The 13,816-nt window shown below is 42.2% G+C and overlaps 1 protein-coding gene across 1 annotated transcript; it reads right to left on the bottom strand.

Moving 5' to 3' along the window:
- Window positions 1–2,397: 2,397 nt before the first annotated feature.
- Window positions 2,398–9,784, bottom strand: lhfpl2a (LHFPL tetraspan subfamily member 2a). The gene is made up of 2 exons (XM_006796901.3): window positions 9,366–9,784; window positions 2,398–3,571 (listed from the first exon to the last, which is right to left on the bottom strand). Exons 1-2 carry the CDS (start codon window positions 9,781–9,783, stop codon window positions 3,315–3,317), a joined length of 675 nt encoding a protein of 224 aa, XP_006796964.1. The 5' UTR covers window position 9,784; the 3' UTR covers window positions 2,398–3,314.
- Window positions 9,785–13,816: the final 4,032 nt, after the last annotated feature.

Raw genomic sequence — 13,816 nt, 5'->3', positions numbered from 1 at the left:
CCTCTGCTTCAGCTTCGCTAAAGACTGAGATGCTAATTCGCACTGACATATGTCTGACTGACAGCTAGCTGCTCAAGTGGCCACTTCATTAGACCACATGGCAACAACTCAGTGCATATAGGCATTTAGACCTGGTTAAGATGACCTGCTGTAAACCACAGCCTACCTGAATATTGTTGCTGACCACTTTAATTAAAAAATATACCCACCTGTAAGTCTTTTAATTCTTATAGATGATGATTTTAAACAACAATTTTCAAAGAAAAACTAGCTGAGATCATCTCCATCCAGTCCCTTGAACGCTTTTATGAAGTTGAAGATGTCCTCCAACATCAGCGACAAGTTGCTGAGTCTGAAACAGATCTGCGTGAAATAAAGCAGGACGACACTCTTGCAAAGGAGGAAACTTTTAGCAGACCAGACTCACTGCCAACAGGAAGGGGCACAGAAGAGAAATAACAGCCATTCTTTAATGCATTTGAAACATTTTCTAGGAGTGTGTGAAAACCCAATGTGCTGTTGGCTGCTCTGTCCGTGCTGTCACATGGGCTTCCTCTGACTGTCAGCTGCCCTTGGATGATTACAGTTGCGTTATTATTTCCAAAAAATTAAAACAATGAGCAGAATGTCACTAATTAGCTTCTTGGAGCTGAGTAAAGCAGCAGTGAGGGAGGTTTCTCATTACAAACCACCCTTGTTAACATTACATATAGGGACAGGAACAATAAAAACAGTTTTTTGTGTGTGTTAAGGTAGAATCTGACATCAGTCCAGGCTTTTTCAGTTTTAAATTTGAACCAGATTCTCATACAATCATGTGTAAGTCCCTCTCTAACATGACTTATCAACATGTGAGACTGAAATTTTCCTCTTCCTGGTTTGAAAGGAAACAAAGCTCACAAGTTCTGGCTCTTTTCTTTAAGTTTTTTTTTCCTGACTCGAAAGGAAAATGAGAAGCAAAAAGTAAAAGCCTGTGGCAGCAAAGCAGGCCTGACTTTCTGCTGCGCTCTTCAGATTGCACTATTTGTCATGTGCCTAATCTGGAAGTCATCAAGCACTGTGTTTAGTTTGAGCTAAGTCTGAAGTGGAGGAAGGGAGCCACTGGGTTGAGCTAGAAGCTTCTCTGTAGTCCACATGGAGGCCGGGACATCTGTGGAAGGAACTCCAAGTACACTCAGGTTGAGTGCAAGTATTGGCATTGAGTGCTGGGGGAGAAAAAGGGCCAAACAGACGCTAGAGGTGAGAAATGTGTTGTTGTCCATTTAGGCAGTGAAATCCTTTTAGTTAAATGAAAAAGTGAAGTGCTAAACGAGTATAAAAACAAAAAAATAGATAAAATAATTATGAAAATGTAGTTTACTTTACTGACTCCAAGTATAACAACTTCTTAGCTTGTTGGACTGGATACTTAGCATTCTGCGACTGAAGATGCTTAAAGTAGAGCTAGTTTTGCTAATGTACAATTATTTTACTTAAACTGTTTCCTATGTAAGTGTCACATTATAGGAACAGTTCAGGCCTCTTGACCAGTTCTTTTCAAAATTTGAAAACAGTTAAATTGTATTAAGGTTGAAGGTTTTTGCATTAAGCACACGGTAAGTACAGACTAGGTCGCTAACTGAATGCTAGTAGTCACTTTTGCTAAATCCAGTCATTGAATTGGGCCTTTTGAACATGTTTTATTGTGTGTTTTACCTTTGGGAGCATTTTAATGCACTAGTCTCACATGTAATATGGCTTACTGTGCATTACTTTGCGCTAAGAACTTGTTCAAGAAATCTTGTTGATAAACAAGGTGGCTAATATTAGCTTTTAACTTCATTATCTGCTCTCTTGACCTAATATATCCACTTCTGGAGATGCTTAATTTAAAGGCTTCCAAACTGGAGTTCACAAAAGGCTAAGTAATGCAAAGGTGGCAACATTCATCCTTTACATACAGTCTATAGTTTTACAAAATCAAGTTGTCAACAAAATACCCAATATACCATATATTCCCAAAACAATATTAATTTAGATGATAGATCTGCACATGATAATGAATCCTAGCTAGACGCTAATCAAACTGGTTTATTATTTAACTGTATAAAATATATTGTTTTCTTCTGCAGTTCAGTAGCTCAGAGTTCTAAAGAACATGTATTTCAAAGCTATACTTCACTAAATATACCTAGTTACATTACACCACTGAAAATGAGGTACACATATGGAGAGCTGAGTTCTGCATCAGTGGAAAAACTGATCACCCACTGGCTGGAAAATGCACCCACCCCCACCTCAAGGGCCAAACCGAGGTCTCAAGCTGGCTGCTCCACTTGCTGGGCCTCCTTCTCCCCCCTTCCCCACAGCAAGGCTCTCCCTGGATAAGAACTGAAACCAAACTTATTTTTTTCCCCCTCCTTTTTATTTGTTTGGCAGAAACAAATGGGAATAGATAGGACACTCTGTATGACTCGACACACTCCCTGAACCAGACGTTACTTAACAACAGCAATACTTCATTTATTTATGTGTCCTCATCATTCAGTCCATGTGCACAGATTACAGGATGTCTGCTGAGGAGGACCAGACACTTCACAGGCCAACTGGTTAGGATTAAGCTCACTTCATGTTAGGATTTGACAAACAAAATGCACCGAAGAGCCTCCTTTGCTCGTCCTTGTGCAGTCCATGTGAAGAATCGTTTCCACCGATACATTTCAAGCGTCTACAAACACATTAATTAATCAAATAGTACATTCTGTAAGCTCTAAAGAACATCCACTCTGAGCTAAAGGCCATTTATTTTTATGAGCAGTTTATTCTGACTGACTAGTGGTTCCCTTGTTGACAGTTAACAGATCCAGGTTTATTTTTTTAAAGTTTTTTTTCAGTTTTTTTTTTTTAAGGCAAGAGTGACATCATCAGCCCAGCCTGGATCCAGCTGACCATCATTCTGCGATCATAACTATGTACAAAATATATATAATCACGCTTATTTACAGAACATGTGGTAACAGACAATGCCTCGCAGGGCATCCACATGCTTAAAATGAATACAATAACAGACACAGCACCTCTAGTGGCAGAAAGACAAAGACAGAAACTTAGAAATAAAACAAACAAACTTGGCACTTATAAGTTTCTCCCACTTCAAACAGAAAACTGAGACAAAATAAGAGTCAGTATTAGTGGTAAACAATGAATGGGCCCTCAATTTCACAGGCCAGCTTTTTTCTTTTTGAATAGGCAGAAGAGGGCCAGATCATAAGTGGCACATCTCTGCCTCATCCTTCTTCTCTCCCCCCACCTGCACAATAAGTGTTATCTGAGCTTCACAGGAGGCAGATCAGGCTCTTGCCCTCCTCGATCTCCTCCTGAACCTTATCGCTGGAGGTGGCAATCTCAGCCTGAGCAGAGAAGACAGCGCAGACAAAGGTGAGCACAGTGCCACCCATGGCGGTGTAAAAGGCCCACCCCATGGAGCAGAGGCCAGCGCGGTATGGCGCCGCGTCTGGTCCGCAGTACAGCTGGACTTTGTCTGAACCCCAGCCAGCAGGGTACAGCATCAGACCTAGGATCAGGAACAGACCTGCAAGAAGGGAAACAAATAAAAGACATCATAACTCAAGTGTTTGTAATGAAATCCAGCATACGTAGCAGCCCTGTGCTTATTACACCTTGAAATACGGTGCGCTTCAACAGCAGAAGAGCTTTTAACTCAAAGCAGGCTTTCACCAGCTTTTTAATTTTAATCCTGCATACTACAGATGGAAATCCCAAATTTCCTAAGCTAAGCAGTAACGTCATAATGTACGTCAGTAAGCGAACACATCACATCAACAGTTTAGGAGCGGATTCATTTCAGAGACAGACTAGCTTTCACGGCATGCTTGTATCAAGGAGAAGGAATAGCAGTTAGCCTGCACAACACTCTGTGACAGCGGTGTCAAGAAAGATGAGTTTTCTTTACAAAGAAAGGCTGCTTTTATTACCCACAACACAGCGTCAGCACAGCTCCTTATCTTGGCGAACATTCAGGCCTCTTGCTCAGATGACTTTTACAATATAGAACAGCTGCAATCTTAAAAATGTCTACACACATAAATAAAGAGGAAAAAAAGCATCAGAAATACTTCTGTGCCAGCTGAACTTCATCCATGAGAAGCAGCTGAACGCACATGGAAAATCTACCGAGTGGCTTTTGAGTGAAATGTTGTTTTCAATGTGAACAATTAACCGAGGAGCGCCACGTCATCTCGTCTGCATGTTTATAAATCCGTGCACATATATAAACACATTGTCAGTATTTGCCCGTGATTCTAATCACATATGGTTAAATATGATTACAGCTTTGTTTTACTGCGTCTGTTTATGCAGCGGCCAGGGTTGCTTCAACGGTAGGAGGGACGTCTGCAGGTTTGGACACATTCTTGTCAAGACTTTTTAAATGAAATCTAGGGGACGGCATCAAGAAAATCCATCAAAGAGGACATGATAAAGCAGTGACTCCGTAAACTGAACGTGGATTCGCCGGTGCATCGAGAAGGCCTCCTGTGTTCTAAACATGTATTAAGTAGTGCTTGCCACATAGGTGCTAAGTAGGTGAGGGTGAAAGTGTCACTGTTGCAAGAGACTTGGGCCGATTATTTTTTTGAAAATAAAAAACATTTCCGGCCGCAGCGGCGTGCTGGCAGTTCAAGCATCCTATCGGGACACAAAGAAGAAGAAAACGTTTAAACTGGCAGAAATGATTTCCTGTCTGATATATGACAGAAAGACCTCTCAATCCTGTGCACAAAGCAGAGACTAGATCAACAGGATAAAAGTAGCCGATGGACTTTCCCGCCTGGCCCGGTCACTGGCCGACCCTCCGGCGTCCTGAGTCTTTGTAGAAGGAGGGGGGTCGCTTCCTGTGTTACCATGACCCACTTCTACCACACTGCCTCTTCAGCTTGGCTTCAGCCCCTCGGCACGCACGGCTTGTCTCATAGATGGAAAGGCAACCTTTGTTCTAGATGTGTTTGCGTTGTTTCTTCTGCTCTGCTCTGCCATGACAGCGGACGAGGTCAGATGGCCGGACGAGGAGTCTGCCTTCAATCAAAGCTCAGGAGGAAGCATTTACAGTAATACAATTACTGACAATAAAACAGCCAGACAGGGAACGAGGATTTAGCTCTCTTTCAACAAGCAGGTCCTGTTAGCTTTGCTCCATAAAAACCTCACGTGTAGCCTGCTTCAAGTCTGGAGGAGAACATGCCTTTTCTCTTCTAATCTCTCTTCCTCTTTCTTCCTCCTCCCATTCGCTAAAGCACCCAATATCGTATTAAACAGGGAAATGAAAACTAGGTCATAAATTCTTTCCACATGTTGCTGCCTTGCCCTAACGGCCAGACCGGCTCTGCTGATGGATTGAAGGCATGGTTTTAATTCACAACCCCACCCCTCCAAAGACCCCCACTCCACACACACACATGCTCATTCCCATTCCACCTTCAAGCTGGACCTTCTAACCTAATATCCCAGTGTGCTCCACCCTACTCTCTCTGCACTGGCTTGCGTCTCTGTTCACTTCCAAACTGTCAGTTCTGTCTTCAGTAAGAGAGGTTGTTAGTTTGGTTTTAAAAGTTGTTTACCGTCATTATGAAACATCCACACCTCCGCTGTAACCACAGGAAAAGCGAATCAGTGCATGGGAATCGCATCTCTTATCATTCAGAGCTGACAAGTCTGCTTCCTTCTTTTATGTAACGTGATATCTTGTGTGAGAGTCGTCATTACTCAACAGCACAGCTTAAATTCCCGCAAGACGCTGCTTTATTTTGTTTCTCCTCCAGCCTGGAGCTTAGTCACAGTCACCGATTAAACCTGTTTAAGTTTATGGAAGGTAATAAAAGTATTTGACACAGAACGTGCAAGAATCTGAGACAGTTTTATGGCCCTGTTTGTTTGCCGCTCTATCTGTAATCCCTTTCAGCTTGAGTGACGATGAGTGAGTAAGTCACTTTAGTAAATGTACAGCAAGTTTAACTGGGGTATAACAAGTCTTTAGGGCCCCTAAAGTGTGCGCCTGCAGGATGCAAAGTTTAACCCGGCTGACCTTCAACAGAAGTCTGTTTTAGCTATCTGATTGCATAAGGTGAAAGGAATGACTTGAACTTCTCCTGAAATCTCAAAACCATCTGAGCTTAAACTATTTGTCAGTTTAAATTGCATCTGGGACACTGCGGCCATCAGAAAGGCGTCGTATAAAAAAAGACTGCAGAGGCTGAAGTACAAAGTCCAAGTGACATCAACGAATGTGAAGACGAGGTTAATAGGTTTGGGAGTCACTCCAGTGAAATGACGTGACCGTCTCTGGCAAGAGAGTCGCAGTCTTCCTATCTGAGGTCAATCATTTCCCCAAACATCTGCCGTCTGGCTCCAGTTTTCTCATTACCGGAGGGTCGGCACGCATTGTGGAAATAATGATAGTAGAAAAGTCGGTGTGGTAGCCTTGGTGATGGATATCAAGTGATTGTGATATCATTCACTGGCCTCGTGAAAAGTGGAGTAGAAGGCTGTAGAGCACAATGGCTGACTAATGTAGGAAAGTAGTGACACTGTTAAGATACCGATGCAGTTGACCATCTCCTTTCTCATCCTGTGGCTGAAAACAGTGCTTCGGAAGCACAAAAGAAACTCTCCCGCCTCCTCAACTGTTTGATGCTTTCCTCGCCCCCTTTCCTCTTTCACATCCTCATTCTCTCAACAAAGAGGAAACTCAGGGGTGCATTTCTCCCTTTTTTTTTTTTTTATCTCAACCATGTCTCCCGCAATCCAATGTCTTAATATGTAAATAGAGGACTTTACGGTTATGTAACACTGTGCTTTGTGGGGCCATGAATCCACTTTTATAGCTCACCTGACATATGCCCGTCAATCTGGGCTCAGTGTGGAGGATGGTTTGTTTTTCATCACTCTTTGGAACATAAACAGAGGTAAAATGAATGGATTCAATCCAATCATTAATATACTTCTCAGTGTAAACTGTAGTTTATCATGCTAGTCAGTAATGTGTGTTATGGGGAACAAATTGAGCGACTCCCTGGTAACTAGCATTCCCTAGGTAAAAATGTGTATGCCCTGATAAGCTGGCGAGTGTTTCCTGGCAGTTGCTAGCGTGAAATTGGCCACAAACAGGTTTACAGCACTGCACCCAAAAACCTCTTGTCATTACTTTGGTGGCTATTAGGCTGCCACAGTTGACAGTAATTTGCACAAAACTAGTTGATCTCTAGTCCTGTGTGATTGAGGCATCTGTTAGGAAACATTTATTTACCTCTGTGCAAAATGAAGTATCTACTTTAAAAAAAATTGCAACTAAGCTCGAATGATATATGACCAACTTATTCTGAAGTGTATATGAACATGTCCAAAGAAGAAGTCTGAGACGCTGTACGGCTTAGCAAATGTTCAACTGCTTACTTAAATGTGTACCCCACCAAAATTCTTTTGAGTCTATTAATTACCACTTCCTTGTAGACTTCCAAAGTGGCTCTTTAGTTGGAGTTTCCTTGCAACAACTAGTCTAGTTATAAACACATGTGGCTTTCTCATAATGGCAGCGGATGGAAACAGACATTCATTTTGCATTTACTCTAACCTCAATCTGTTACTGAAAACTGTGAACTGAACATCAGCTGGAAAGCAACATGCAAGGATCTCAGGAAACAACCTTTAATGCTAAATCCTGAATCCTGCTAGCAAATGCTGTTTTACCAAAATGGGAAGCAAACTTACTTGTCACCTGATCCCTTCAAATTGCAACAAATTTTATTGGTAAACTCATTTAAACTGATCAAGTCACTGTAGGACTTAGTGATGGGTCAAATAGGTACTTGGGAGTAGGGAGTTCTGTTTTGTTTTTTAATTTCTGTAGGCTTTCAAGATGACCTCGAAATGTTCATTTATTTTCAAGACTGACTTTTATGTATATTATAAAATCAAGTAGTTCTGCCACACCGCCACCTCCTCATATGTAGAAAGCTAAAGAAAGAATGACTGGCAATACAAATAGTATTTTGAAGGATTTCTGCTTGTTCAATATGGCCTATAATAGCCAGAGAAATCAATGTTTAGTTCCTCAGTATCAGCAGCATAATAAATTTAAGATAGCTGACAAAGAGTCATCTGTCTCCTATACATTAACTCACTGATCATGGGTGAAGGTTATGCCGCTGAATAGAGGCATTGGTAAATGAATGTTTTGTCCTAAATAAACATTGAGCAACTTAATCTTAATGAAAAGAAATGCATTCAAAGGAGCCACCCACTGGCTGAATGGATTTTCCTCTCTCAGGTCAGCAGGCCTGCATAGATCTGAGGGTACAGCTTGGCTTATCCTTGTCTACACACCCACCGTTTCTGTTTGGGCCTCCCACAAATAAACAACTGTGGGGGAGGACAGCCATAATCACCGGAGAGCTGAAGGCTACACTCTGTGAAAAAAAGATGAGGTTCAGCGAGCATGATCTCATGGCCTCCTCCCTTCCATAATTCACCACAGCGAGTCAAAGTGGCCCGGGATCTGACCTCATGTGCACAGACACAGAATGCACGGCCGTCACACATAAAGAGAGATACGCATGCGTACTCGACCCCTTTGGAGACCAGAGGAGTATCAGAAAGCTCCAGCTGACTGCGTGAAGAATAAATATTTGGGCGGTAGTTGCTCCAGTTGATGACAAAGAGTTACCATGCCCTTTAAACTTCTGCTTGGGTTAAGGCTCACTGAGGGCTCCACAAGAATAAAACACATAATTCCAGCAGTGGGAGTTGTGGTGCTCATAATGAATGTGTTTAACTGAGAGCACAGCGTTTCATTTACCTTGATGAACGGTGGACGCCGCAGGAACGAACAGAAACAATACGGTTCAGATGAACAAACTTTCTTTCAGATTACAAAACTTGAACACGTATTTCTCAACTCCATGTCCTCAGTCTAAACTGACTCCTCATTATGTACGAGAAAAACAAGCACGAGGAAGATTAAAGTCGTTCAGTCACAGTGTTTTGAAGGTAAACTGAAAGCCAGGCATTACAGAAAGCAGACAAATATTTGTTAAATCCGGCTTATATGTTCTTTGTATCACTGATGTGAAAAGTAAGGCAGTTTAAGACCTCGTTTACTTTCTCACATCCAGATCTGGTCAATCATTGCCAAAGTGTGGATGTCAGATTGTTGCTTTCGGAAAGCTACTGCCCATAAAGGCGTGTGCTTTTCTAAAGCTCTCCATCCATCAGACAAATTTGAGCATCTGACCACAAACCAGTATGGGCTCCAAACCTTTCAAAGCAGTGTTAAATATCAAAACTGTTTTATATAAATTGTGTGAGAATCTCACCTGCAATTCCCTGCAGCAGTCCGCACACATTAAAGATGCTCTTCTTCATGATGCTTTGAAAGCACATGGTGAAGACGGAAATGAATGCCACGGCACACAGCAACAGGATCCCTGCAGCCAGGAAGATAGAAGTAGCCTGCCAGAACCCGCTGGCAATCTCTCCAAAGTGGACTGCGTACGGTCCGCACAGTATTCCCCGCAGTTGAGGCAGTTTTATACAGCGACCATAGATGCCTAAAGTGGGCCTGTAAGCCTCTCCGGCTGTGGTGGCCCCATGGGGGCCGAAAACTGCATCGGATGCACGGGGGAATCCAACGAGCCAGTCGGTGCTCATGAAGGCGATGAGCTCTCCAAATGCGGCAACAATACTCAGCAGAGTCCACAGCATGGAGCGACAGGTGACAATAACATGGCACATGCTGACGGTGGCTGGATGGCTCCCTCTGTTGCAATTTAATACCTTTACTTGCTGAAAGATGAAAAGCTGGATTGTGGATAGAAAGTCCTCAAAAGACAGAGAGCAAAGGTTGTGATCCTTCTGCAGCGAAAACGTGAGAGCGAGTGAAAACCCTTCAGAGGAAGAAGAAGGTGACACCGCTGTACACAAAAGGTTCACGTCAATGATTCACAGCCTGCTCCTTCTCTGTTTTTCTCTCCACTTCTCTCACTCCTTATCTTAACCTGGTGTTGTCTCAGTACAGCAGGTTCCTCCTCCTTGAGCTCACCCTCCTGTCGGTGCGGTCTTCAGACTCTTATTGTGCTTGGTTTTTGGTGTCTACATTGTATTGAAGTTGTGTTCCCTGAGCCAGCCCGCTGGCGTCACATCAAACACACCTAAAAGATAAAACAGGGAGGGACAAGAACAGGGTTAGTGCTTTAATTGCACATATAAAGGCTCGAAGATGATCAGTCATTTCTGCTGTGCTTGAGGAAGTGCAGGTCAGAGTTACGCCTCCCGGTTTCCCATCATATTTTACAAAAGCAGGAGTGTGGAGGATGAAAAGAGTGTGCAGAAGGAACAGAGAAAAGAGGCAGGGAGGCTCCTGGTGTAGATCTTTAAGAGGGGGGTCTAATGAGTTGTGAAGAGACATGCTCGTTTGAAGTGGGCCTCATTCGCTGTGTTTATGTTGAATGATTTGTGATCAGGCCGCAGATCAGGCTCTGGACTCCCTGTAAAGCTTTGTGATTGAGGCAGTAAAATTTTAAAGTGTTGAAAAACAGAACATTTCTATCTATGCCTGTGCTCGTTTGTGCATATGTGTGTGTGCTGTGGGGGAAGAGGGGAAAGGTTAAAATAGACTTGGAAAAAAAGAGGAATGAGGAGCGGATGCAGACGAAGAGAAAAACAAGCCCGAGGCCTCTCATCAAGCAGCCCACACAGCTGACCTGGGGTCAGTCAACGGCTGATAGCGTAACGGCCGTCCGGCTGTCACACAACCACTGATAACCTCAGTGGCAGCAATTCTGTGGATTTAAAGATGATACAAACAGGAAGCAGCAGGTGGTCCCAAATGCACATCTGGCACAGCACACGGATGAAATATACGCTGCTACTCAAGCTCCAAACCTCATGCATGGGTGTTTCCATTTGAAATCCTCTATACTTTATCACAAGCTATAACTAATTGGCACATAAAAGCCTAAAGTTTAATGCACCTTAATAGATTATTATAAATGGCATATGTTCTCTTGAAAAAACTTATATACACTTCATAATTTTGAATTCAAGACTCATAGTCATTCTTTATAATGTGGTCTTACTACTAAGTGGATTAATCTGATTGTTCTTCCACTAGTTGAACTTTCCTATTGAATTCTCCATTTATCAATTTCCGAAAGCGTTTTTAGATGAGCTGTAAACTTTCTTCCTGTTAAAAAGAAGTTCTTCCTTCCTGCTATCGCCAAGTTTTATTTTATTGCAAACCTTTTACATATCATAATTACACTGCAATAAGACCCTTTTCGGGTGAGAGATATCATTCATTTTACTACACAGAAAAAATGGTTTCCCTACCCGAGGCTGTCTCAAGACTAGATGGATAAAATGTCAACCTGTAGATAACCTACAGAGAGTTTTTGTCTAACAAATGTAAGCAGGAACGCCAGAAAAGATTAAAAGGAGCTTATATAGGAGCTTTTAAGTATTTGTGCTCATGTTCTAAATACAGCTCTAGGTTAAAGCTGAGAGTTGTTTCTTTTCTTTGAGGGTTTTTTGTGCCATGGTTTCCCTGCTGCCTCTGGGGAGTCTGTTAGTCATTCTCCAACCAATGTTTGGCAGAGCAGCAAAGGGAGCCGGGGGCCACTGTTGACACGTGTGCCGCCCGCACTGTGAGGTTTCCATTGCCCAGCCCTTGGAGTGCCCTTACAGAGAGGGTCGGGACAGACGTTCGTCCCCTTGTGGTTACATCCCGTTGTGTAACACTCAGTATGTGTGTGTGTGTGTGTGTGTGTGTAAGAGCACATCACAAACTTTGATCTTTGTCACCCTGTTGAGATATCAACAGTGGTTCGCCTTCCTCCACCCCCCTGTCTTTTCCAGTGGAGAAAATGAGCCAGATATGTGGTCCTTGTGTATGTGTGTGAGCTGACGTACAATATGTTTGGACTGTGTAAAGCAGATGAGATCATAAGAACAGGCACAGAGAGCTGCTTCAGTGGAGTTGGACCAGAGTTAGTTTTATGAATCACAAGCATTTTCGTTGCTTCACCGTGAACAATTGCGAGAACATATGCACACTCATACAGTTCACTTTTTTGGAGAACTCTTCCCAGGCCTTAAACTGATGATGTCTCAGGGGTGTTTTGAGTAATGTCTGACATAAGGATTTAAGATTTAATGTTTGACTCTAAAGTATTTAGTCAAACATTTCCTAGCTAGTTGCAAAGACTATTTCTTCCCTGACAGAAATATTATTGAAAACACACTGGAGCCAAAAAAAAAAAAAATCTAAACCAGCTGGAAAGTATTTGAAGACCTTGAGCCTTAAACTTTGACCTTGCTCAGCCATAGTGTGTCTGCACCACATGCCTCTCAGTTGCACAAATGCAACTAGCAGGTTTCTATGTCTGTGAAGTTTCTTTGAATTTGGGTACTTAAACAAGTCTGGTTCAATTAATGCACCTGGTATTTGTGACAATATATACCCAGACGTCTGCTTCCTGTTCCCAGACAGACAGATTTGAGCAGGTATGAAGAACGCAGGTTTCCCAAGCTAGAGTGGAGCATGGTAGTCCATAAATGTGAGGCTTGAGGTGGATTTATGATGTCTTTTATGCTCCCAGAGTAACCAGGCAGGAGATAGAGAATTATTTGAGGATCAGTTTACATACACAAAAGAGTTAACAGCCCTCAGACTGCACCCGCCACGATAGTGACACCCAACACTAATCCCCATCTACAAGACTCCCTGCATCTGACACATACTCCCATAAAGTGTGAGCAAGTAACCAGCTGTTAGAAAGAAAAGGAACTTCTCCAGAGTTGCATCTCAGTTGTCCTGCAGTCATTAAATATTGTGCTTGTTGAAACAAATTAACAAATAAAGAGGAACACACCTCAGCTGCATTAGCTCAGGGTACACTCCTAAGCTAATGCTAAAATGCTCCTGATGCCGATGCCAATACCCTTCAAATCTACACACAATCACATCAGCATACTTACATATGACATTTGGACCAAACTACACTTGGACGCAAACCAAATTTTAACTCGATTATGTCTACTAAATTCCATAGCAAGCTATGGAGACACTTCACTAAAAAACACAAAAAAAACTCATGGTGTAGCTAGAAGAAAAGGTTAATGGATTGTTTAAGTCACTGAGCATCATCCTCTTGAAACCATTAATACCAATACTATTTTATTTCTACATTTCTTCCCTTCAGCTCGCATCATTCAGTCTTTTCTTATCATTTCTATGCTGATGACATTCAGCTGTGTATGTCTTTTACGCCTCACCAGTTGGATACGTTGTCCACCCTAGTCCAGCGTTTACCCAGGATTAATGATTGGCTCTGTATCAATTACTTCATTTTAGACACCAACAAAACTTCATTTTGTTTAACCAGTAAATCCTTTGTTTGAAAACTTGGAGAAATATCTGATTCCTCTCTGGGTTTGACTCTCATGTAAAAACCTTTCTTGTTCCTGTTTTTCTCATTTAAGGAACATTTCTAAATTGATCTTTGGTGGAACTAGAGGAACATATTCATACATTTGTCATCACAATTAAGATTACTAACTTGAACAATTGATCTCTTTCATGCATCCAAACGATACAGAAAGCTGCGGCCAGACTATTAATACGTTCACATTACAAAGAACTAAACTATTTAGTCCATCTTTATATCAAACACACTGCTACTCATAGTCTTCTATGAGAATCTCAGAATCTGCTGGTCATTCTACGTACAAGCCTGAAGACTAGGGGTGGACTGAGCTTTAGCAGTGT

The sequence above is a fragment of the Neolamprologus brichardi genome, chromosome 7, assembly GCF_056152115.1.
Source record: "Neolamprologus brichardi isolate AB-2024 chromosome 7, ASM5615211v1, whole genome shotgun sequence".
Taxonomy (NCBI): Eukaryota; Metazoa; Chordata; class Actinopteri; order Cichliformes; family Cichlidae; genus Neolamprologus; species Neolamprologus brichardi.
The sequence above is the reverse complement of the archived record's forward strand: the minus strand, read 5'-3'. Positions and strand labels throughout refer to the sequence as shown.